The 25,720-nt window shown below is 41.1% G+C and overlaps 1 protein-coding gene across 4 annotated transcripts in view; it reads right to left on the bottom strand.

The window, feature by feature from the left end:
- Window positions 1–565: 565 nt before the first annotated feature.
- atp11a (ATPase phospholipid transporting 11A) overlaps window positions 566–25,720 on the bottom strand; it is a 46,155-nt gene continuing 21,000 nt past the window's right edge. For 2 of the 4 annotated variants that reach the window (XM_023420265.2, XM_023420262.2), the window contains 30 exons: window positions 23,795–23,917; window positions 22,979–23,068; window positions 22,192–22,272; window positions 21,928–22,035; window positions 21,035–21,163; window positions 20,531–20,634; window positions 20,390–20,437; window positions 20,024–20,088; window positions 19,616–19,697; window positions 18,718–18,868; window positions 18,431–18,628; window positions 18,181–18,294; window positions 17,945–18,004; window positions 17,649–17,815; window positions 17,412–17,483; window positions 16,797–16,870; window positions 16,511–16,614; window positions 15,490–15,671; window positions 14,839–15,090; window positions 14,564–14,741; window positions 14,381–14,483; window positions 14,012–14,157; window positions 13,823–13,882; window positions 13,572–13,699; window positions 12,660–12,795; window positions 11,544–11,567; window positions 9,710–9,775; window positions 9,477–9,580; window positions 9,180–9,345; window positions 566–5,949 (listed from right to left, as the gene is read on the bottom strand). In XM_023420265.2, the coding sequence (XP_023276033.1) occupies window positions 5,668–5,949; window positions 9,180–9,345; window positions 9,477–9,580; window positions 9,710–9,775; window positions 11,544–11,567; window positions 12,660–12,795; window positions 13,572–13,699; window positions 13,823–13,882; window positions 14,012–14,157; window positions 14,381–14,483; window positions 14,564–14,741; window positions 14,839–15,090; window positions 15,490–15,671; window positions 16,511–16,614; window positions 16,797–16,870; window positions 17,412–17,483; window positions 17,649–17,815; window positions 17,945–18,004; window positions 18,181–18,294; window positions 18,431–18,628; window positions 18,718–18,868; window positions 19,616–19,697; window positions 20,024–20,088; window positions 20,390–20,437; window positions 20,531–20,634; window positions 21,035–21,163; window positions 21,928–22,035; window positions 22,192–22,272; window positions 22,979–23,068; window positions 23,795–23,917 (3,597 nt within the window). In that variant the 3' untranslated portion in view covers window positions 566–5,667. Of the gene's footprint in view, window positions 5,950–7,064; window positions 7,167–9,179; window positions 9,346–9,476; window positions 9,581–9,709; window positions 9,776–11,543; window positions 11,568–12,659; window positions 12,796–13,571; window positions 13,700–13,822; window positions 13,883–14,011; window positions 14,158–14,380; window positions 14,484–14,563; window positions 14,742–14,838; window positions 15,091–15,489; window positions 15,672–16,510; window positions 16,615–16,796; window positions 16,871–17,411; window positions 17,484–17,648; window positions 17,816–17,944; window positions 18,005–18,180; window positions 18,295–18,430; window positions 18,629–18,717; window positions 18,869–19,615; window positions 19,698–20,023; window positions 20,089–20,389; window positions 20,438–20,530; window positions 20,635–21,034; window positions 21,164–21,927; window positions 22,036–22,191; window positions 22,273–22,978; window positions 23,069–23,794; window positions 23,918–25,720 lie in introns of all 4 variants that reach the window. The other 2 variants (XM_087177703.1, XM_023420266.2) reach the window with 2 other exon arrangements.

Here is a 25,720-nt window from a genome sequence, read left to right as displayed (position 1 = left end):
CCCCTCCCGTGATTTCACCTCTGACAGTCGTGCCCTAGTTATTTCTCCATCCTTGTCAGACACACTAGCAGGTCTCAGCGGCTGCCAGCTGTGGAGGAGAGGACGTGGAGATCAGCGCAGATGAGAAGTGAAAAGGATGAAGGGAATCCAATCGATCCAAAACCTCCATCCTAATCTTGTTGACATCCTCAGATGGTGCAGACAGCAGCCCTGAAGCAACTTTGGGGAAGACATTAAATCTAAAAATTGTATTTTTTTTTTTTTTTCTTTTTTTTTTTAAAAACATTTTCAACACAGCTGGTATTTTAATTGGAGAAAACACAGTGTGTGTGAACAGAGGTTAGTTAGATGCACATGCTCTGACTTCTCATGAAACATACTTTCATCAGCTTCAGGTACTTGGAAACTCTTCGGGCGCGTTTGATTTGTCAACTCGGATCTTTAAATGGCTCCAAAAAAAAAAAAAAAGGTCTTGACACATCAGAAATACTCTACTGCATCCCTGTGGCTGATGCAGGAAGTGCACTTACTATAACTCATGAAGAAGAAACCACATTATCTCTAGTTTCACATTTCCACTTCTGGCTTTTATTTTGAAGCAAATGTACAGTTGTTTGCTATAGATAGCTACAGAAAGGTTGGCAAAAATCCACAAGTAAATCTCCATATGACTCTGTTAAAAACTGTATACAAAAAGACCCCAAAACTGTACATTAATTAACATAACTACATTTATATATTGTATACATGTGTATATACCGTATCCGAGTGTACAGCGATTATAGATACTGTTGGTTATGAATACAGAACACTATACAGTAATCCATTGTAAAAGAGAAAAGATAACATTCGGTTTGAAGGCTGTCAGTTAAGGTGGTCTTGAAAGATCAGGACAGTGAGGACAAGAGTGATTGGTACAGTAAGACCTTAAATCCACCATTAATGGCTTTGAAAATTTCTACAGCAAAGTGTCAATCATCAGACGAGACGGTTCAGTGCAGGGGTGTATCTGAGCTAACACCACAGAAATCTCTTCTTTTTTGTATGTGAAGTCTTTAAAGCTATGCAAACATACATGTCCAGTGTTGTTTTGTCACAACCCAGTACGGCTGTTAGAAAACTGTACTACACAAATAAGACACACAAATACAGTTTCCAGAAAGTAAAAAAAAAAGACAAACAAAGCCTCACATGACGTCTAACATACATACAAAAAAATCTGAAGGATTTATTTTATAACGTATTCATTCACTTATATGGATCCCAGTTACAGGATGTTGCCTGACTGTATGGCAATAATTCGTATAGTCAATGAAAGACTCCCAGGTGCCTCTAAATGCCAATATTCAGCCAGGCTTGATTAAAAAACTCCAATAATAAAGAATAAAAGCTTCTGTGCTGGTGATTCTCTTTATGCAAGAGCCATCAGCTACTCTCTGGGATGATCTTAGTCAACAATTATATTGATTTCTCTTATTACTTATGGATTCAGGTGGGAAAACAGTCAGATATTACAATACTGAATACTGGCACACAGTTATGGTTGACAAACATCTCCCCTCACGAGCGTGTATCTGTCAAAGCCCAATTTGAATTCACACACAGCAGGAGGAAGAACAGGATCCTTGATTACATGTTTTACATTCACGAGCCTGAGAATATTAAAGGGCCAGTTCACCCAAATTACAAAAAAACAACAACAAAAACCCCCCAGTATTTTCTCAATTACCTCTAGTGACATCAACCCATGCAGATATAGTTTTGGTTTTTATTTTTAATATAGAGATATGTATCCCTAAGATTTGTTTCCACACCAAACATGTCATTTTAAATCATTATCTTATGCTTTTTCTTTTTCCTTTTGTAATTTGGCCGAATTGACCCTTTAATCAGCAAATCACAGAGACAAGTGGATTTTACCTCAGAATCCGATAGTATTACTGTTTTTATATAAATATTGAAGTAGAAAACCAGAATCTCAAGTCAGACATTAAAGGAAACATACACTGAATATTTTCTAAAAAAAATCCCAGTTTGTAATATTGATCGACTGCAGTTGATTGATCAAGCAGAGCTGGAGCTCTTCAAGTTTCCTATGTCTTTAAAATAAAGATTAAAGATCTTTCCAGTGTGCTCTGACCACTGAGTGAGACCGTCACTCACTCCTCACGTGGTGTATGGGAATTTTATACTTTATACATTAATGAAAACAGTAAAAATAACATTTCAGAGACAAATGCCCTCTTGGACATATATAAAAAAATTTTGAATAAAAAGAATAAAAAACAGACATTAAAATAAGTCGTTGAATGTTTTGGTGCAAGTGGTGATTAATTTGTTCATCGATTGTGTGTTAACGATAATATTTCAGTGCTGTATTTGTTCCAAATGAGTCTTCTTGAACAGTAGAATCTGCATAAGATTAACTTTTACATTCACATCCATCATCTGCAGTGCTTTCCCATCCGAATGCCAAATATTATTAGTCGTAAATGTAACATAAAAGCAAGCAAAGACAGTTCAGCACAGACAGAGAAACTACCACAAGGCACCTAATGTAAAGCAGCTACAAGTATCTCTAGCAGCAACAAGGCTTTGGTTCAAAAGACTATTCAAAGTAGAGTACAAAACGTTACTTCTACTCTGTCTCATGTACGGATGCGTAGATGGATGGATGGACAGACCTATGGAAGAATGGCCGAGACAGACGAAGAGGGTGATGATGAGGACGGGTGGAGGCGGCTGTCACAGAGGTAGGAAAACTTCCACATCACTTCAGCAGAGAGAGAGAAAGAGAGAGACAGAGAGAGCGAGAGAGCTAGAAAGACAGAGAGAGGGTAAGAGTTGAAACAGGAAAAGTGTAAGACAGAATTCATAGACTGCACAGTTGACAGTAGATAATCTCATTACACTCTTGTTACACCATCGTAAGGCTTTGAAGAGCATGAGCGATGAGCAATGAGATGCTATAATCAATCTAACACGCAAAACTAAAACACCTCACAAATGTATTCTGTTGACAACATAACGTGGAACAGCATCCGTATGAGTTATGAGTATGAATGTCTGATACCTGAATTTCCTACAGCTCATAAACGACAAGCTGACTGATGATGAAAGACAGAAATATGAGAAATCTTTTCACAACGTCTGCTAAGTGACGAACTCCACCGAGCGCACTAACGTTCAATGAGTCAGTTTTGCACTCAGGCACATCTGACTGTGATTTCACCAAACAGAACAGGTCAAAGTTTGGATCTGAATCACACAAAAAAAACAAAAAAAAACCTTGAGGTGCCATTTACTATTGACGACAGTCCTATGCCTGAAATGTTCACTTTTCTGTCACTCTTTTTTTCAACTTTTGTTCATGTAACAAACCAGCATTTTCCTCTATAACATGGCACTGCCCTTTACTATAACAGAGGTGTTGGCTGTTCCATTTATATTACTGCTCAGTTAAGTCAAGAAACGGTTTACTTTCGAAGGTGCAGACTTCAAGGTGAGCTTGAAAACAATGAAATAATATTTTTCATGAATCAGTTAAATAAACAGCTTTCTTGCAGAGAGTCAGATCAGAATATTGATACCACTCTCATGTTTGGATGATCAATACGAAGCTACAGCCAGGAGACGTTCAGCTTAGCTTAGCTGGCAGGTGGATTTATTTTACCTTTGATCAAACACCTCTACAGCTTCCGAACAAATGAATATTCATCTTCTCTAATAATACATTAGAGGTTTAGAGGTGTGATACATTTTCACAAAACCAGGCTACATGTTTCCCCCTGTTGCCAGTCTTTGTGCTAAGCTAAGCTAACTGGCCGCTGGTGGTACCTGCATGGGAATGGTGGTCGATCTTCTTTTGTGACTCTCAGCAAGAAGGGGAGTAAACGTCTCACTCTGGCAAACATGACGTCGGCCAAAACTGAGAACATGAAAGCGAGTCTAAATCTAATTTATGAGTCACATTAGAAAACACTTGTATTGTTTTCTGCTGCAGGAGAAGCAGAGGTTTTAGTGACTGTGCACTGACCTGTGCACCTGCATGGAATTAATAAAATATAATGGAAATAAGTTAAATTAATTATTAGATATTTGTTTCATTTTATACTTTTTTTCCTGCGCTGTCTGTTATATGGAGGTTGTGTGTCTGTCAGTGTATATTACAGTGTTACAGTTATGATTATATGTGTGTTCTCCTGAATAAATGTCTATATGATCAATGAGCAAATCTCAGAAATATTAACTACTAATTTAAGGCATCAATTAGTTTGGAGCACTTGATAGAATCCTTGCGTTATGATTGGTTGTAAATTTTTAAGGTGCTGAAATAATATGCAACCAAAAATCAAACCTCCCCAAACTCGACAACTGATTTACAGACCACACATCTAATTATATCGCTCAGTTGTTGCCTTGAGGAGGTCAGGTTTTTCTTTCTTCAGGTTCTTTGGTTCATAATCTCTGTGGTATTTACATTGCTGACATTAAGGCATTAAGAAACAGCTAGAAAGCCGTCACACAGCCATTTCTACTGGATTCTATCACTAAATCAACAAGGCAGAAAAACTTAGATTAGTCTCTCAGCATTATAGATAAATATAAGATGAATATCTATAGTTAAAGTGCTTCAAAGACAATAAGAGAGAAGGAGATCCTGCAGAGATGAATACAGCACAAACACTAACACGACCACTAGCTATCAGCACACAGATGTACACACTACCCCCCCACACACTCTACACTACCTACAGGTGAGTTTAAAAGCTGAAGTGTTGGATGTGGAGCTAAAGTTGGTCTTTTTTTCTTTAAGACAGAATAAAGAATAAGTAATAAAAGAGGAAGAAAAGGCCGACTCAGATCCACTTTTCAAACACTCAAGCTTCACTTCTCTACCACACCCCTCCTTACAATGCTGTAGGATCTGACCCCAGAGTCCTACGGAGTATTTCGGGATAACAGGTTTGCGCACAGGCAACACCAGTTAGTCCTATAAAGAGGCAGAAGAGACAGATGGAAAGAAGGAAATAAAGAGAGGAATTAAAGAAAAGAAAATGTTTGGTCAGAGAAAGCCTGTGCCTGTACTATCTTCATCATCATCATCATCAGCATCAGCAGCAGCAGCAGCAGCAGCAGCAGCAGCAGCAGCAGCAGCAGCAGCAGCACAATTCCAGTCACAACACACCATGATCAGTCTTTAAAAAGTCATATAAATCCTACTAATTAGAGAAAAGTACACTTCAGCTGCCCGCTGTCAGAGGCAGATGGATTTAAAGGGCCAGTGCACATATTTTTAGTGTGACATAATGTGCTTTATGAAATCACTTTCATTTCATTGTGACATCGGTACACTGAGCCCTTTGCATGTCGTGGCGGTGAGCGAGGCCCTGTGGATGGATTCCTTCCCAGAGCCGTCCCACAGTGCTTTGTGCCATACTCGGCTGCTGACCTGGGAGTAGTTATGAAGGTTACGCCAGCTCAGTAACATGAACAAATTCAGTTACTTTTGGGTGACTTTACTTCCCAGCTCTGATAGCAGTGACCTGATCCACATCTGGACCAATTTATCATAATCACTCCTTTTTCTTCAGTTCAACTCCAAACTGATGCCATTGTATCTGATATCAGAATATAAGAATAGAAAAACAACAAACAAAAAATAAATTAGACTGAGGTCTCAGGCCCCGCCCCGCTGTAAGCGTGTCCCTGTCTTGGGTGGCGGGACCCATCTGCGAACCGGAGGAGCGGGGTGAAGGTGCAGTAGTCTGGTGCTCTTTGCCAGCGCGTGAACATGACTTTCTTGCTAAAGGGTTCAGACCTTCGAGGGTTTGGGGCGTTCCTTTGGTGGGCCGAGCCTCGCCGGTGGCTGCCAGCCTTGGATGGGGCATGGAGAGATGCCAGGGGGGTGAACTCGGAGAGCTGGCCCTTATACAGTTTATCAGCGTTCTGCGTGAGTATAAAGAGGGAGGAGAAGGAGACAGTGCAGGAGAGAGATTGAGAGAGACAGAGGGAGAGAGGGAGGAAAAAGTAAAAATAGACAAGGAAACATGTTACTTGTGGAGAACTGCAGAGAGCTCTCAGACAGCAGGTGGAGGAGATACATTGAGGAGACATTGTTATCCCAGCTGGCCAAAATTCACACTGTGATATGGTTAACTAACAAATTGTGGACACGTACTTTTGCATGGTCTGGAGCTGTTTTCCCAGAGTTTTCCCAGTTTGGTGACATAAAAAATGACTGACCTCAACCCAAAACCCAATCCAACACCTCTGGGATGAACTGGAGACTGACTTTGTATTTGATCGGCTTCTTCTCTCTCAGGGGTTTTACTCTTGATGTTTTGGAGCAGAGATTACAGCACAAGCTTCAGTTAAAGGAAGGTTACAGTTGAAGAAGCGAGTTCTAAATGAGCCACTGCACAAGACAAGACAATTTCCTGTCCTAACTCTGCATTACCAGACTATTCAGTTGTTTGTTTATATAATATAATTAATAAAGTATTGCAGTGCCTTTAATCTAATTGGCCAGCTGTGATAATAATGTCCTGTGCGCTCTTTTTAGACACAGGCAATGCACATTACACATTAGTACAAAAAATAAATAAATAAATATTGTAGCACCATGTAACACCATAAGCTTGCTTTTATAGAACCAAACCAAACCATGCAAATGAAAAAGTGACAAACAAGCATGAACGCTCAGTCCCACTGTGAATAAACAGTCTTCTGCCTCTGTAGCGATGCTGAAATGTGTCACTAGAGGGCGCCAGAGCTCCATGTAAAGAATTACCCAACAGGATGCAAGTATATTATACAATACCTGGAGAAGTGTCGGCTCATTCGGCGTTCACAAACGCACACAGACACACAAACAAACACACCACAACTCACGTGTTAGTCAGGTACAACGTCCAAAAGTCAAACCTGGGAACCACACACCACGGCAAGGTAAACCCCATCACTGCAGGATGTTAATCCATTACCAAATTACCACCATTACCCGATCCAACCATCACACACACACACACACACACACACTGGCAAGGTTGTGTGTCTTTTACCGTGCTGAAGACCTCTTAGGTTTCTGTGACAGCTACTCCATCTAGTAACGAGTCAGTACTCTGGTAGGCCAGGGCCCTCTCAAACGCTTTATCTCTCATACACTGTGGACACGCACACACACACACGCAAATACACACACACACGCAAACACATACACACATTCAGACATAAACACATGAAGGGTCTCCCACTTAAAGATAAATATACACATATTCTAAACTTAAAAAGGAAACCGATTTCTAAAACAAAGACGTAGATGCACTGGCATGCAATCAGACTGACGAGAGAGTCACTTCATGCAAACGAGGGGCAGGGAGAAAGTAAGAGGATATAGAAAGAGGAAAATTCAGAGAGAAAGAGGGAACATTAGAGACAGGAGGAAAGGCAGAGGGTCACCTCCAGGAGGGCTGGGTTAGAAACTGATTCTGCTGGAGGTCTGAGACAGCATAAAGATGGTGGAGGGCTCGGAGGCAAGGCACCGACGCTTAGTCTGCCACGGAGGAGAACCAGAGGGAGGGGTATGGCAGGAGAGGAGGATAAGGGCGGTCAGAGGGAGGAGTGAATGAGGAGAGGGGAATCAGTCAGATCTTTTAAAGAGCTACATGATCAATGTGATTTAAAACAGAAAGCAAAAGTTCTTGTGAGGCTTCCAGAGAGAGGCTGAATTATACACAGTGTTCACATTTAAACAGACGAGAGATAAAGTCTGTGTCAGTGCATCAGAAATATCTCATCATGGGAAAAGGAGAAATTTAGGTCATGGAAGAAGACACATGAAAAGGCTTTAAGGTCATTAGAAGGCAAAAGTTCAGACCTCACTGCAAACAGTAAGAAAACAAACACAACAGACTGTACACATCGACTTTCCTTCATTCACTGCAGTAACTGATCTAACTATCGAAACAATCACACGGGCCTGAAGGAAAGTCCCTAGCTAACCATGTGCTGCATCTACACCAAAAATAACATCAGTGCTGTGCTCATCACAAGCTCCTCGGACTAGATTCCAGAGCCTGGGAGTGGTGTGGTTTAGTCTTTAATCTAATTATCTAAAAATGTATGATTAGTGTCTTCAGTTGTTGCAGAGAAGACAAATCAGCAAACATCTAGAAAAACATCTAGAAAAACAATTTGTTCTTTTGTCTTTGTTATTTTTCATTATCAATCAGTTTGCAGATTCTTTTCTAAATTCATTAATTAACCCTTTAGTCTATAAAATGCTAGAGTCACAGTCACAGTTTCCTCAAATCTCTTCATCTGTCCAACCAACAGTCAAAAACAACAAAATGTTGGAGAAGCTGGAATCAGAGTTTTTGGAATAAATTAAAAAACTTTTCCAACTATTATTGTGTTGTATACAGTGCGTTTTCTCTTTTGTGTCTATTTCATCTCCTCCTCTTTTCCTTTTCTTCTTCATGTGACACCCTCGATAACATGAATAAAGTTTTCTTGCTTGTTACTGGCTGTGTTGTAAACAGTGTCCTTTACAGTGAAGTTTTGCTTTGTTTAATAACGACAAACTCACTGCACTTTATCTCTAACATCAAGGCCCAGCTCTTCAACACCAAATCTCTATTATTCAAACTTCATAGTTTTTACTCATGCGAATTCAGTGCATGCTTTCCACACTGTAACCTGCAGACGATTAACATTACTGTAGATTACACAGGAGAACGCCCACTCCCAGGTTCTGCAGCAGTACTAACTCTCCATTAATAAAATATTTTGAGTGTTCGTTGCTAAAAAATACATATACACCATCTCTATTGTCTTAGACTTAGAAATGAAGGAGCACTGCACACAGACAGAGTGGAGCTTACTGACTTACATCCAACAGAGCAGGGACATAGCCAAAGCCAGCATACATCTGCTGACCCACAGTCATCAGTTAGACATTTGCATTGCATTAGAGTTAGTAGTAATAGTGATTAATATTCACAATACAGAAAGAGGCTAATATTACTGAAGAAATGAAGCCGCAACATCCTGTTTGTGACAGGACCAAAAATTAGGTTTAAAACGGTACAATTTAAGATGCAATTTTATTACTTTTTAAGTTAATAATACAATATATTTATGTATTGTGTATGTACTGTTATGTGCACTGTACCCACCTGTATGCGTTCAGTAGTTGTTGGCCACAGCGCCCTACAGATCACCTTCTTTACCACATCCGGCAACAAACTCGCCGTTATCAGAAGGATTATACTGAGCCAGGCCGGACCACTGGACAACATCTGCATGAACACATAGTACATTCTCTGGTAGTTGAGGAAGGGCCTGGAGGAGAGGAGAGGAGAGGAGAGGAGAGGAGAGGAGAGGAGAGGAGAGGAGGAGAGAGGAGTTAAGAAATCCATCCACATTATTTTAAGAATCAAAAAATGAAATATAAAACTGTTTTCCAAACCTACCAGATGATTCCTCCCCACAGCAGAGAGAAGACCACAAAGAATATCAGTGAGCCCCAGATGACAAAATGGTTGATCCAAGTCCAGTAATGAGTATCTAGAGCCAACTACAAGAGAGACAGGAGACATGTCATATACAGCTCACTTTAATCATGCCAGTGAGGCTTCATTCAGCCTTCCTTGAGTGCTTCTGTGAGTGCAGATACTGTCCATACTGTGTGTGTATGCGTGGTTACCTTGAACGTAACAGTGAAGACTAACACAGTGAAGACCAGAGTCCCAAACGTCCAGTTTCCAAACATCTACAGAAGCAAAGGGACAACAGCTGCTGTTAGCGACACGTTCAGGACATTTAACGTGAACTACAATTCACTCTGAATCTCAAACATACTGTCACATCAGTGAGTACACACTCTAATGTTGCTGCAACTCATTGTGTAATGTCACACGCTCAGCTGGAAACTGGACAGATTCAAAGAAAATGTTGCTGAACTTGCTTAAAAACCGTCTGTACTCCTTTAACATGCATCACGAGTGACAGGACTGTAATCCGGGAAAATTCCCAAGTAACTGCCCTCGGCTCATTCAAGATCTCTCTGGAGGCCTGGTGTTAATGTGGTACACAGTGATAAACTGAAGTGCACATATTCAGTAAAGAATCAATCAATCAAACAGATGGCAGGGAGTTCAGATTATCAATGACTGATGAATGGGAAACATGTGCGATGATGGTTTAAATGTTACGAGAAGAAGTGATGTGCTTGTTAATTGTGCTACACGCATCATTTACAAATGAACAAATCGTAATTAGTCATGTAAGTTTAAAACTTAGAGTCTCTTTGTGACTGAAAGTTACAGCCTCACTGATACTGCGTACGAGAGGACTACAGTATAATTAATACACTATCCACAATATTCCTATGATAATGATGGTAGTGTCCATGACCATCTTTTAAACCAAAGCTTGAATGCGCTCTTTCTTAAAAATTCATGATAGTCATAAAGATTATTTGCCAAAATCAAAACAATGTCATACTTTTGTCATTTAGATTTTCACCCTAACTCAACTTTGGACACAAACATGCAAAAAATATAATGAGACAACCTTTTTATTTTTGCTGTCATGTGATATGTGAATAAAAAAAAGGAAAAAAAGAAAGTAAAGACAGGCAATATAATGTAAAAAGTCAGCCTGACGTTATAGTGACAATGAAATTATGACATCATGAGCTGTGACATGACAAAGCCAGTGAGCCTTAAAATATTTGGTGGCTGCCATTATTAAAGCAACATAGTATGATGTTCAACAGAATGAACTAGTAAGATTTTTTTTTTTTTTTTTACTTTTACTAAATATAATTAAAAACAACTGTGGCTGATGAAACCCTGAAGGAAAACTTTTTTCTTTAAGAGGGTACAATAAAGAATAAATAAAACGTGTTAAAAGTGACACAGCATCACTTAAAACAGACGTCCTTGTGTAAATAATCCATCTACCTTACAAAAGATAACATTTCAAGGTATATTTCAATGTTCTGGGTTTCCCCTTTTACTATTTGTAACAATTCAAAGCCTCAGATTTGCATCCTGATGGATGAAAACATCAGCACTAACTTCATTCCACCCAACAAATAAGCCCATAAATAGTCCTGATGGTTTGGAGCGTGACCACAGTTGTGACAATGCTCTTGTGATCTAAAAGGAGAACCATCATCTGCAGGAGAATTAGATTAGGAAGATTGCTCAAATGTCATGTAATGGAAGTAGGAGTGCAACATTTTTTCCATATTTATGTATCCTGTGCTTCTAGCCGAACACACACACACACACATACACACATACACACACACAATGCACACACAGTGTATAGCTAAGGTGTTTGATCACTACAGGGAGGTCACTACACAGAGGCCTACAGCTGTTGCATCTACAGCAGGCACTAAGGGCTGGACGTGAAATGAACGGTGAACAGATGACGAGTGGCTCGGTATCAGGATGTGTGACGGGACGAAACAGGAAACTGAAAAGTGAAACTAGGGAGAGATGACAGAGAGACAGGGACAGGCTTACCATCTGTGTGTTGGTTGTCATTAGCTGGGAGGAGGAAAGAGAAGCAAAAAGAAAAAGCAACAGAAAGGTAAGAGAAGAGGAAGAAGAAGAGGAGAAGGCCAGAAGAAGAAAATCATAATAAAATAAACAACAGTTTTGTGGCTGGAGAAGAAAAAATAAATTAAAATTAGATGCAAAACAATAAGTGAAATCAAGCAACTCAAAGCAGTCCAAGAGGTTTCTGGGAGAGTAACACTTCTTGAAAATGAAAGAGAACACAGAGGAAGATGGTGGAAAACCCGCCATGCTGTCGAGTCTTGGATGTGGATGGAAGAATGTCTGTCATCTTTTATACATAAAACTGTCAGTCCACTAAAATCATTCTTTACTCAGGGGAACACGTTAGAGCAGCAGCCGTCAAACATTTTCTGCCGGCTGCAGAAATGCACAGAGGGTTATTGTGTTGTTCGTACAAAGTGATTTCTAGTAATTAACTGGTGACATTATGAGGAAAACTGCAAGACAATTAACTGTTTTACCTGGTGTTTCCACCACCTACAACCTGACAAATGACCTGCAAATATCTACTTGAGCTTACGACACAACAACAAGCTACATATCAGACATTGACCACGCTGTAAAATGAATCTGCAGTGCAGACCTCCTTTAACTTTGAGAGCTACAATCAGAGTAAAAAATAAAAAGCCAAAAATAAATCTTTCTGATGCTTCATAGTAAGAAATCTACTATCAAAGCAACTGTGTGTCTGTCATAAAGGCTGCAGTTAATACACCTTAAACCTGGGAAATAAAAGAGAAAAAATCTCTTTGATTTATGTTTATTAATAAACTGAAAACATCCCAAAAAGACAGAAAAAGACAAATGACAAGCAGCAAATCATAGATGTGGTTGTGCCTGTCGAACATGGAAATCAACCGCAAAATATTTTCTACAAAATTATGCAGCCTACGGTTTAATATAAATGTAAATGTCCAGGATCCATGGCTTTAAATTTAACATATAAAAGTGGAGATAAAGGCAGCAGTTATGTCTTCACTCAGCGGCCTGTGGATACTGTGTCTTTGACAATAAAATTAAAACAATGTCTATGAGCTGGCATAGACACATTGGTGTTACCTGTCCGTTGCTGGTGAAGGTGGTGTTGTCAAACAAGAAGTAAGCACCAAAGAACATCACGATAGCGTCGTACACACCCAGGATGGTCCAATATATGAAGATGGGCCACCGCAGCAAAGAGTTCTTAGCAATATCCCTAAAGATAAACACAGCATAACAGTAAACATCATGAATTACTCATGTTGCCCTCCTCCCACATGAGTGATGACACAGTTATTGATCAGTACTACATTAGCTGCCTTAGGGACCTTTCCTTTACCCAGAAACTGATGAAAAGAGATATCTTGATTTGATTTAGCACAGGCCTCATATGCAGTGATTGATGAATACATCACAGGCTACAGGTACAGGCTCCTCATAAACACTACAATAATACATGATGTAAGGCCTTTTATTTCTCTTCAGAAGTCTCATTGTTTGTGACAAGAGACGAGGGTCATACGATGAGACAAGGGAGAATTCAGCCTGAGAGGAAGAAATTCTTCACATGATCATGTGAAACCTCGAGTTTTCACTTCGGAAAAGTTTGAGCTGTGACCAAGCTGAATCAGTGAAGTGAAGAAAGAGGCGGAGGCCTGATCTGGATGTATTCAACAAATGTCTCCTCTGCATGGATGTAAAATCAGTAGGGAAATGTTGGTGCCTGCAGTTTATTGAGTTAGTGTCCTTCTGCTTTTGAAATAACTCAGTGTTATTACTTTGTAGACCAGCAATCCAGTGGGAGGTATTATGACTGAGAATGTCTCAAATAATCTGAAAATTCAATCTTTATGTGTTTCTTCTGCTTATAAAGGTGAAGTAGACAAGTAGTTAGAATATTAGAGAGCCGATGGGTGTAGACTTCTCACACCTGCTGTGCTGCCCCGCATTCACTGAAGGTTTTCAATGGTTTGGGAAGATTTCAACACTAACCTATAGAGTGTAGGGTCCTTCTTCAGGATGTCCATGTTAATGTGCTGCTCTATGAGACTGTAGAGCAGGATGGGCAGCGAGGTGAAGCTGATGTTGTACAGAGTCAAGTAGGCTGTATCATACAGAGGCTGGGGAAACAGACAGAGAGCAGCATTTCAGTCAGTTTGACTTTCATTCCCAATGATTGTTTGTTTATTTTGTGTGTGTGTGCGTGTGTGTGTGTGTGTGTGTGTGTGCGTGTGTGTGTTTACCTGTTGTGAGAAGCCACAGAAGAACTGGTAGAGGAACTGGGGGAAGATGAAACATACATTCTGCGAAATGACACAAATAAATGAGAGAAGAAGCAGGCAGCAGGTCAGTATTTGAAACTGTGAATTAAAGTATTAACATCCCTTAGTTGTTTTTCCTAAACAAACGTCTTAAACAAACACTGCTCCTACCTTATAGAAGAAATATTGCACAAGTTCAGAGATGCGAATGTAGTAATAGTGTCCGTGGACGAGCAGCATCTTCTTGAGGTGTTTGAACTTTGGGATGGCGTAGTCACTGTTCCTCACTGCCTGACGACCCTCCTTACCCATAATACCTGGAGAGGCGGACAGAGGTTTGTCACTTCCTGGTATTTCAGATTAAAACTGTAGCAACTGAACACATTTATATGCTACATTTTTTGGTTAAAGTAGCACTCTACATGTTTGTACAGTAACTGCAGTGTGATGCAGGCTGCAACGTATTGTTTGAAGTAACTTAACATACAGTTGCATGTTGATCAGATGGTGCAGGATGGGTGAAACTGCCACAGTACTAACCAATGCCAACATGGGCCTCCAGGATCATGCTGACATCATTAGCTCCATCTCCAATCGCCAGTGTGATTGGGTGCTCCTTGGAAGCTTTGATCAGCTTCACAATCTAGAAAGAAAAAGTTACATCATAACTAGGAACTCTTACTGAGTGAAAAACAACACAGACGCCATCAGAAGTCTCTTTACCTGAGCTTTCTGGAGCGGCGCCATTCGACAACACAGCACCGCGCTGCAGTTGCGGCAGATTTCTAGGAAGATCTCTTTGTAGTTCCCTGAGTTCGAGTCCTCCTGGCCGGGCCTCAGCACTGCAGAGAGGGTGGCTCCGTCGATGATCAGACCATAGTCAGTGCAGTCAGCTGATAAACTACACAAACACAAGACCAGTCAATAGGGAAAGGGTTGCTTAGCTGCCATACAAGACTGAGGGAGTCACATTGTCTCTTCCAAACACAGACGCTCACCCAGAGAAAGTGTCCCTGGTCATGCCCCCGTGCTGCCGCAGGACGGTGCGGCTCAGGTCAAACAGGACATCGTGCAGGCTCTGCTCCTCGGTGCGTTTGGTGGTCAGCTCCAGGATCTGGGTGTTGCGACGGAAGAGCTTGCTGGCATAGCAGGTCGCAGCTGCCGTCTCCATCTTATCTCCGGTCAGCACCCACACCTTCATGCCGGCCTTGTGCAGTGACTCAATGGTGTCCGCCGCTTTTTCCTGCAGCCTGTTGTGGAGGGAAGAGAGAATGTGTGGAAGTTGATGTTTTAGCTGCACAAAAATAAATATTCAAAATATTGCTCAGAGGCAACAAGAGAGACATTTTCATCGTTTTCTGTCTGCCTCTATTTGCACAGGATGAGCAGACTCCTAATGTCCTCTGAGTTACAGATCCCTTTGAAGCCTGCACTATAACTGTCTCAGTAGTGTGTGTAATTGGAGGGTTGAACTGCCACTTGGTCTTGCTCAGTTTGGCTCACTTAGAAGTGGGGCAGCACTTGTCATGGCAGCAGCACGCAAAGACTCAAGAGTTAGAGCTTAGCAGTGTCTGAAGTGCACACATAATGGCTATAAGACACCAAAAGCAATAAAACAATAAAATTGTTCTTTAAAAGAGATCCTCCACCTGTCCTCCACAGCAGTGGCTCCCAGCAGTATCAGATCCTTCTCTATGAGGTCATAGGCCTCCGCCAGACGTTTGTCCCGGTCCTGTAGTGCCAACTTGGCCCCGTTCAGTAGGTGGCAAACCTCCTGGTACTGTTCAGGGCTCAGAGGCCTATAGGCAACACAAAGTGTCCTCAGACCCTCCTGGAGGAGACAGAAGATTCAAACAGGGTTAGTCTGCTCATCTCTAGAGAAGAACACATGCACTTTCCATCCATCTAAACAAACAGCAACATCCAAACATTCAGAGGTCTCTGAATGTGAGTGCGTGGGCAGCAAGCGCTCTTTCTATCACCAGTACAACACCCACTACAGATCATTCTGCTCTCACTGAAAACAACAATTTATCTGCAGCTGCAACCTCGACGAGTGCGGTCTGCGTGACCTGGTTTCCACTACAGGTTCCATTCACTGTATTTAGTTCATCTTTATGAGTAAACTGAACCACAAACTCCGCCCTCAGATACTCTTGTTCTGTGATAATCAGCTCTGCATTGTGGGAGTTATTTTGTGATAAGATGTTGAGTTTTACTGCTTTATTATATGTACTTGTCTACAACGTGTCCAGTTGGTTAAGGTGGGTTATTTCTTTAAAGTAGGTTAATTTGCTAAAGTTTAGCACTAGTTTGCTTCACAGTCAACTTGTATCACAACCTGTATCACAGCTAAAAGGGAAAACTGCTAGTGCAATTTTTGTCTATTAGAAGCCACACTGGAACCGCTATGGAAAATTACAGAGCAACTGCTTGGTGGAAGTGTGGGCCATGCTCCACTGATCTACTTCCTATGGTAACCATAGGAACAGCTGTGGTCATGTGCTGTAGCTGTGGAAACCAGTGAAGTCTCAGAAATGTTCCCAGAGAAAATTACTTTGTGTTAGTTTATGGGTCTATGAGAGAATGAGAAAAGGTGTGTGTGTGTGTTCGTGTATGTGTGTGTGTGTGTGTGTGTTTGTGTTTGTGTGTGTGTGTGTGTGCTCTCACCACTGCGTTGTGCTCCACCCGAGCTCTAACCTGATCCACCTTGCCTGAGATAACCCTAGGGAAGATGGAGGAGTCTGCACCTTTGCAGAACAGATAGAGCTCACCTGCTCACAAACAAATATACACACACACACACACACACACACACACACACACACACACACACACACACACACACACACACACACAGGCGAAAAGAAAGGAGGAGAAAATGTGTCAGATAGAAACCATGCATGGAAATCTTTGCTCTACATAACTCTATATATAACAGTTTGTTGTGTGTTACCAGTGCTGGCCCTGACAATGACGCTCATCCTCCGTCTGACTGAGTCAAATGTCAAAACCTCCAGCAGCTCAAACCTGATAAAAAATAATAATAATAATAATAATTATAACAATAATGATAATAAATCATACAAACAACACTGAAAATATTCTTTAGTTACATTAAAATCCTATGAAAACCTTTATAAAATCCTGCTTCATGAACTCAAACATGAATTTCAGGCAACAATACTAATCTCTGTTCACCACCGATCAAAATTTATAATCAAGGCTGGAGGGCTGCAGGTTTGAACTGTTACTAGGCTACTCACACTTGTTGCAGCACTGACGTAATATCACAAACGCAGTTCAGATCAACTCTAATCACTCTAAATTAAGAATTAACTAAACATGTTGAAACTGTAAACTGCGCCCAAAATGTCAAACAAACCTAAAAATGCCATTGTAATTTTTAGGACTTTACCAGTGGGAAGAAAAAAAAAAAGGAAAAGTAGAACAATGATAAGAAGTACAATAGTGGCCATAAATAACTTATACAATAAATAAAAAGCTGATAAGAGAATTGTTGCTGACGGTTAAAGAGATAAACAACATTGTTTCAAAGGGACACGCTCACCTCTCAATCTCATCCTCTCTATTCAAGATCTCCATGTGACTGTCCTTCAGTCTCAGGTAGGTGAAACCGAGCCTGCGGCAAAGAGCAGCACACCATTATTGTTCTGTGTGTGTGTGCAGATGGTTTTAATCACAATTCAACAGTCTGATTATCTCTGGCATTGTGTGAGTGTGTGTGTGTGTGTGTGTGTGTGTGTGTGTGTGTGTGTGTGTGTGTGTGTGTGTGTGTGCACTCCACCTCTTCATTCCCTCCACCAGCGCCACCTCGTCTGGAGAGGAGGAGATGTAGAAGGAAGTGGACTTGCCCTGGTGGATGCCATGCTTGATCCCGTCCACCGTCTCCTCCTCCTTCACCTGCACCGTGTGGCACAAACACAGCGCCCGGAAGAACAGCTCCTCGTGCTCCTGTGGTGGACGACCAACACGGTGTTACCCTCAGACACACACACACACGCACGCACGCACGCACGCACGCACGCACGCACGCACGCATGCACACACACACACACACACACACAGATAGGCTATGCTCACCCTGGCATCAGGACCTGGCGATGTATCGATCATGTCCATACCGGCTGCTCCAGGCATCACCTAGCAACAACACAAATCAGTTAATGTATCTGACATATTAACATGAACTGAGAAAATCAGATTAAAACCACAGCAACAGAAGACAACTGTTGTGTTCACATTAGTTGAATGGCACAAGATCACAAATACCAACATCAGGCCTAAAAGACCTATCGACCCATCCATCAGGTTGTTACCTGTCCGTTACAGATGGCATGAGGCACGTAAACATGTCCGTCCACACAGCACTCTATAAACTCCATGTTGTTCTCTGTCAGAGTCCCTGTCTTGTCTGTGAACACATACTCCACCTGGAAAGAGAGCAAAGTGTCCTGTATGTGCGTTTGTCTTTGAATTAATATCGAATTTCTTGAAACTTCTAAATCCTCTTTGTATAACACAGTAATATTTCCTTTACGTTGGTCTGCTCAGAGGGAGGTTGACTACCTGTCCCAGCTCCTCATTCAGGTCCGACGTGTTGACCACGGCTCTCTCCCCCAGCTCCTCATCGAACATTTCATCATCCCACATGATGAAGTAGGAGCCCAGGAACTTCTGCATCTCCACAGTGACGTACATGGAGACGGGAATGATGTAGTTGAAAAGAACCATGAAGGCCAGGAAGTCTGTGAACGCCCTGATCAGCTGAAGAGGAGGAGGAGGAGCATGGGGAGTGTAAGAAGGTGACCAGGCGATGAAGAAGCGAAGTGAAGCAGTGTAATTAACAGACTCACGATGTGCCTCTGTCTCTCCGTTTCTGTCCTCTCATTGTACCACGGCTCGTCTCTGTTGGGATCCGCCTGCCACACGTACTTCAGCACGGTGTTGATGAAGGCCTTGCTGATAAGAATGCACAGGTAGACCACCAGGTAGGCATTCATCGACCTGCAGGGGGAGACAACAAGCAGCTGCTTGAGGGTTTGCAGGATTTTTTCTTGTACCTTGTATCTTTTGTTAATTTAGTGGAAAAATAGCACATACAGAATAAGTAATATGATTAAAGGATGGTGTAATCATCCAAATTATCTATCTGATAAGCATTTGGCCATATCAACACAAAAAAATATCTGATCCACAGATAGAAACTACACAAACAAAAGCAAAAGGATTCACAGACACAGTTCAGTGTAGTCGCACAGGTACTACTGGTTTGGAGGTTTAGATAGTAACACACTGTACTTATGTGAATAGATTCTTGTGTAAAGAGAACAGCTGAAAAACGGCATACATACAAATATAATTCCAGTGAGTTAATCAGGCACACGCTGTGACCAAGTGTAAATGTAATCCACCTACAGTTGGTCATATCTACAAGCCATCTGGATACAAGACGCATGTCAAAGCCAGATGGAAAGAAAGTGATCCAGTCAGTGCAGCGAGCCAGAGACACACAAGGACCCTCAGTCAGTGAATAAATGAAGACTTGAAAAGTGAACAGATGGATGGAAGGATGGATAAAAATATAAATGATTAACTAAGCCAGTGATAATAGAGAAAAAAGGGATGATGCCAAAGGGAACTGATGCTAAAAGGTTCTCCTCCATAAACGCAACAATGAAGGAGGAAGAAACAGAGAGAGAGAGAAAGAGAGAGAGAGAGAGAGAGAGAGAGAGAGAGAGAGAGAGAGCTTACTTTTCTACTGCAGACCGTTTCTGAGACTTGGACTGGTAGTTGAGAGCCATCTTGGTTTCCATGCCCGTGTAGATGGCAACCGCTACAGGGAGAAAGGCGTGAATGATGAACGTAATTCTTGATCAGTAGTTTGACAAATTAAGGTCCATTTATTAGCTTTTTCCAGAGCTTTCAATCAAATCTCTCAGTATTAATCAGCGGAGCTTCCTCTGTTGTCATGGAGATATATACATCCACCTATTAATAAGAGACTGAAACTCCATTTTTATCACTTGATGACAACTGAACAAGCTTTACCCACTGAAGAAGACAGCAAAATGCAGTTGAAAGCTAGTAAGTGGACTTTGAGTTAACAGTCTTCTGTGAAACTAAGGTGAATGTATTTTCGTGTATTTCAGGTGATATTACCATAGATGTACGGAGTGTTCTTCAGTGTGGCTCCTCGGAGCAGCAGGTTCTCGGATCCTAACGGCCTGCACACAGACAACACCTCATTCAGACGGTTTCATCGTTGTCATAGTGATGGGGTTATTGATGTATTTGTTTCTCCCGGTGCACCTTTACAACTTGGTGAAAAATCGCAGATAAATGTGAAAATTCGGGTATCACATTTAGAGCACACACTGATCAGGAAAAAACGTTTCTTATGTTTGTTAGAAATCACCTAACAACCAAAGTTACATTTCTCTTTTATTACTGTTACATTAAGGTGATTCATTACAAAAATTAGCAGAGTGAGTCATTATACTGTGGTATGTGAGGGTCTGGGTTTACCTGGCCACCGGCTCATTGTCCATGTAGATGTTGACACGGCCCACAAATCTGTATAGGACAGAGGATGTGAGAGGAAACACTCAGATATTTATGCGGAAAGAGAGTGTTTTTCAGCTCTGTGAGGGTTTGAGTTGCACTGACTTGTACAGGTCCGGCTGTGGTTGTTCACACTCTATTGTGGCGTGGATGGAGTCGACCTCCTCCTCTGTGTTGTAAGCTTTGGTGTCCTGAACTGCATAATAGGTCTGGGAGGGGAGGAAGCGAGCAAAAATTGACAAATCAAGTAGTAGTAGAAGTAGAACCGAAAGACAAAGATGAAAATACAAGGGATGGATGGGTAAGGAACAAGAGAGAAATGCAGGAGAAGGTAGGCGATGAGAGGAGAAAGTAGGAAGGACAGGTGGTGAGAGGATGATGGGGGGTGAAGGGAATGGAGGAACAGAGGATGACAAATGATTAGAGAAAGCGTGAAAGGGCTTTTTGAAAAAGAACATTTCAGCTTGAATACTGGGACACTTACAAGGAGAAGTAACAATTTACAGCTATAAATCATCCATCATTAAATCCGATACATGATTATAGGTATAAACAAATAAGACCTTGTGAATTACAACTGGCAACCTTGATACACACACACACACACACCTTGTGGCTGCTCTCCCCATCCAGACTGGCTGTTGTAACGTAGCAGGTCCCGTCATCTCGAGACGTGGAGAGAAGTATGAGGTCGCACGGAAAAGTTTCATCTTCTTTCACAAAGACAACATCTCCAACCTGAGAAAGACGGACAGACAGAGGCCTTCTGTATTCATCCCTAAAATATACAGTGTGTTGAATAAAACTGTAACACATGTTAACAGTTATTTTAAATCTTTGATCCACTTTCTTCATGTTAAGATTTTCATTTCAATGTGTATCTGTTTAGGTCACACGAGAGCATTTGGAAGTGCTTGCACATTCAAATTTATTTCAGGCCATCAAGACGACATGGTCAAATTCGTCTCTGCCGTTTGCTTTCTCTGCAGCTGTGAACAGCGCCAGCACTTCTTTAATTTGAGATCACAAAGTGACTTGAGGGCTCATATTATGAGATGAAAGCTGAAAAGAAATGCACCACATGTACTGATTTTCCAACAGGGTCCAAAAGAAAAACGCACTCTCTTTGAGGACGACATGGCACTTATCCCTTTAGTATTGCTAATGCACTTTCTTCTAATACAGTTTGCCTAACAAGCTAACCTTCTGCTTCACCACCTGCAAGCTTCTCAAGTTCAGCCAACAGTCAGATATTTTCTTCCCTCACAGGACTGTTGATGCTGTAACAGATCCTCCCTATCTGTTATTTTAACTTGTATTTCACTCTATGAATGTGTTACATAACATACATTAATGTGACAGATTTTAAAAAAGCTAAATTGCTCTCAAATGTAGACCTACACACTCACAAAAACGCACACAAACACAGCTTAGCAGCAGGAAAATCCCTCGGCCTGAGCCAATACAACAAATGCACCAAAGCTGGGGTGAGAGTGATTTACCCTGAGCTTGCGACTTTGTTTGCGGACCACTTTCCCATGCTGCACCACGTGGACAGGACACTGGTTGACAGCGTTGTCTGCTTTGTGTCTCAACCAGTCCTCATAACCCTGAGAGAGAGAGAGAGACACAGAAGAGGGTGAGAGGGCGTGTAAAAGTGGGAAGGTGTGTGTGCAGGTTTTGCTCGTGGTGTTGTGTTTAATGTCAGCGCCAATAAAAGCAAATCAAGTTAAATTAAAGTGATCAGGAAAAACTCTGGGTCTCACCTGTTTAATGGCGGTGACAGTGATGACAAAGAAGAGCGGCAGCCCGCTAGTGATCGGACTGGTGGGAGTGTCGATGATCAACTGAGGTGACACACACACACACACACACACACACACACACACACACACGGAGCTGAATGAGTGAGGATGAATTTAGGGCAGAAGAATATATCAAGTCGACAGTTGTAAAAGTGGCACTAAGTAATATCTGACCTTTACAGGCCTCTGCAGAGAGGTAATGAGAAGTACAAGAATATTGACAGACCTCATCTCCTCCTACACTCAAACAAATAACGACTCCTTTGATTACAACTTTACAGCTACACTCACTAATCCTACTACACCCCCCGGAGAGGCGACTGCAGGAAGCCAAAAAAGAAAGAGTCAAGTGACAAACATTGAGCGTGTGCGACAGGTCAATCAGAGTAAAAACATAAAAGCAACACAAACTAAAAGAACTTTTGGAGTGATGGTTTCCCTTTTAGCAACATTATACTGCACAGAATGAGTAACAGTAAAATAATCTACATGTAAGGCATCTATTGATCCTTTCTGGCAAAACTATACTGTTGCAGCCGTCATTAATAGGACACACAAGTACTGAATATTCATAACAAGACAGCAAAATGGGCATTATCAAAGAGAAGGCAATATACAGATAGAAATTATTTTGAAGCATTTAACTGCAGAATAGAAGCTGGTAAGTACACGAACAAACAAGATCTTTATTTTGAAAGTTTGCATTGAATTAGAAATGAGAATGAAAGAAGAAGAAAAAAGCTTTTACCTGGACCAGAAATATGATGAGAAAGTAGAAGTTGGCGACTCTCCTGAACTGCTCAAACATATTCTTAGGGATGAAGTTCCAAAATGTGTACTGGAAACATGAGAGAGTATCATGCTCAGTCAAACAGTACAGTGATTGTTGAAATACAAACAAAACAAACAAAAGGTGTTCAAATCAGTCTGTTATCAACAGCTATCCATGTCAAATCCAGAGGGAGCAAGAACTTCCAAACAGACTGTAGTTTGTTTCAAATGGCCTGAATAAACAACAGCACACACAGAGAGACAAATAGACTAATAATACATGTAGTTTTCAGGATGCAGTTTCAATGGACAGTGCTTGTATTATGTACAACAAACACAAAAATTAAATCCCAACAGGGCCTGAGGACATCAATAGTTTTTTTTTAACTGCAGGACTTCAGATATAATCCAGCATCACAGTGCAAATGTAGATCTATTATCAACAATAGACATTTTACAATGTCTTTAAAAGATAATATCCATTCTTATAAAATCAGCTGGTCTACTGTTCCCAAAACACTTTCCCAACACAATGTGTAATTACCAAGAATAAATCACCCACACAATAAAAGAGCAGCTTGAACTGTGCTGCAGCACTAACTGTTCTTTCCTGTCATGTCCTTTTGTCTGTGACCTGCTCTCTTACCCTAAATACGGTAGAGTAGTAGAGTAATTGACTTTGAGCAGTACAGAATAAAGAGAGATCTTTAACCCTGAACGATGTTTCTGTACGAGCTTAATCAAGTGTGTTTGATCTCTTTGTGTGTGTAAGTGTGTGTGTGTTTTCACCGACCTTGGAGGAGACTATTCTGTTGTCTGGAAATCTTTGTTGTATGAAGGCCTCGGTTCCAGGAGGAGGCTCCTTATGTCCAATGTAAATGGTCCTGCTGTCCACCCAGTTCTCCTCACCAGCACACTGCAGGGAAAAAATACAAAAACAAGTGTGTGTGTGAGGATATGTGTGCTTCATGTAATGCCAGTTGTCATTATATTCTGTAGCTGATTTACAGCAGAAACCACAGGACGAATCTCTGCATTGACACGACCAAGGTATGAATTAATTTTCTGAATTAAAACATCCAACATCTGTACAATCCAACTTCATTTTCCATTTTCATTTAATGTCCAAGTTCATATAGATAAATGTGTAATGACCCTATACATTCACACACACACACACACACACACACACACACACACACACACACACACAGTCAATACCCTCCCAAACACCAACAACAGAATACTGTGTCACACACGCAAACAGATTCACAGACATTTACAGAGGGTTACAATGAATGAGTAATTTCTCCTCAATGAATGAGCGCTTTTGTTACCACGGATACACAGACCTGCATGTGACTCAGACTGGAATGTGGAATACACACACATGCGCACACACTCCCACACAGACACACATATTTGGATATATACAAACTGACTTGATAGGACACCTGAGGGCTGAGGTCTTCCTGTGTTGATGCTCCTTTTTTGTTCTTTTGGGGGTTTTTTTTCTTGTCTTCACAAACTAAACTCACAAAGATTTAACTGGTGGGATGTTTCTGAAACCTTTTCAAATGTATGACTTTAATGAAGATGATAGCAAGTGATTTTTTTTTCCCCTCAGTCTTTCTCCATTTGCCAGACACTGAGGTTTTAGCTAAACCATGACTACATTACATGACAGGATGTTACTAGATGTAGTGCACAGGCCTGCGGAGGCTCAAATCGCTTCCTAGTAACGCCTGATTGGTTTGTGGAAAGTCCAGTGACTCAAATTTAAGTGCTAATAACTATTATGTAAAATGCCACATGTGACATATCTTACATATAATATATAAGTCTTTAATCTTAAAAAAAAAAAGCCCTGGGAGGGATTGGCCAAAATATAATCATAAATAAATAAATCTGTTGCCTTTTGACAAAATCATTTACCACCTATACTGCTCCCTGTTGCAATTTGTTGCATACAACATCATCATTTTATTTTTTTGATAAAATCTAACTAAGAACTACTAATCCCAACAGAGAGCTTACAGTCCAGCCGTTATATAAACAAGAACAAACAGACATTAGACTGGAGAGTTTGTGGAGTATTCTAATACTCCAGCTTAAAGTATTTCAGGCAGGACTGGACTTGCAGGGGTAATGCACACACTTTATGACCAGCTGGAAGCACTAAATCCATGCAGCCCACTGAAAAGACAGTTCCCAATGTTTTACTGAACAAAAGCAACAAAAAAATGCAAGCAGGGAACTTTTTGTATTGTATCATCTTCTCTTTTTCAAAACATCATATTTCCCAAATCAGCCAAGCATAAAACCTTTTTTTCCTGGCATTTCCACTTATTTTTTATGTGCAAATTGGTGGTTGTAATGTTTTAAAATGAGAGAAGTCATCAACAGCTAACAACAGTTTAACTTGTGTCCAAAGGGTGTTCATGTCATAGCAGGCCACAGCCGTCTTTAAGCACCTGGTCATTTTCAGCGACAGCAGCCAGAATGAGGGGCAGGCCTGGGCGAGACAGCTAAACTCTGAACACACCTAATCCTCTCTCTCTCTGTCTGTTCCCTCTCTCAGTCTCTTTCTTTCAGTCAGGTGACATATTCCATACATGTCCACTGGCAGCCGTCCATCACAGCAATCGAAACAAATAAACATGGTGTTAGCTGCTCACTATATAGTGTGTATACAAACACACACACACACACACAAACA

Source organism: Seriola lalandi, unplaced genomic scaffold (assembly GCF_002814215.2).
Source record: "Seriola lalandi dorsalis isolate HSWRI2012SDOR001 ecotype SW California unplaced genomic scaffold, Sedor1 jcf7180002054630, whole genome shotgun sequence".
Lineage (NCBI taxonomy): Eukaryota > Metazoa > Chordata > Actinopteri > Carangiformes > Carangidae > Seriola > Seriola lalandi.
The sequence above is the reverse complement of the archived record's forward strand: the minus strand, read 5'-3'. Positions and strand labels throughout refer to the sequence as shown.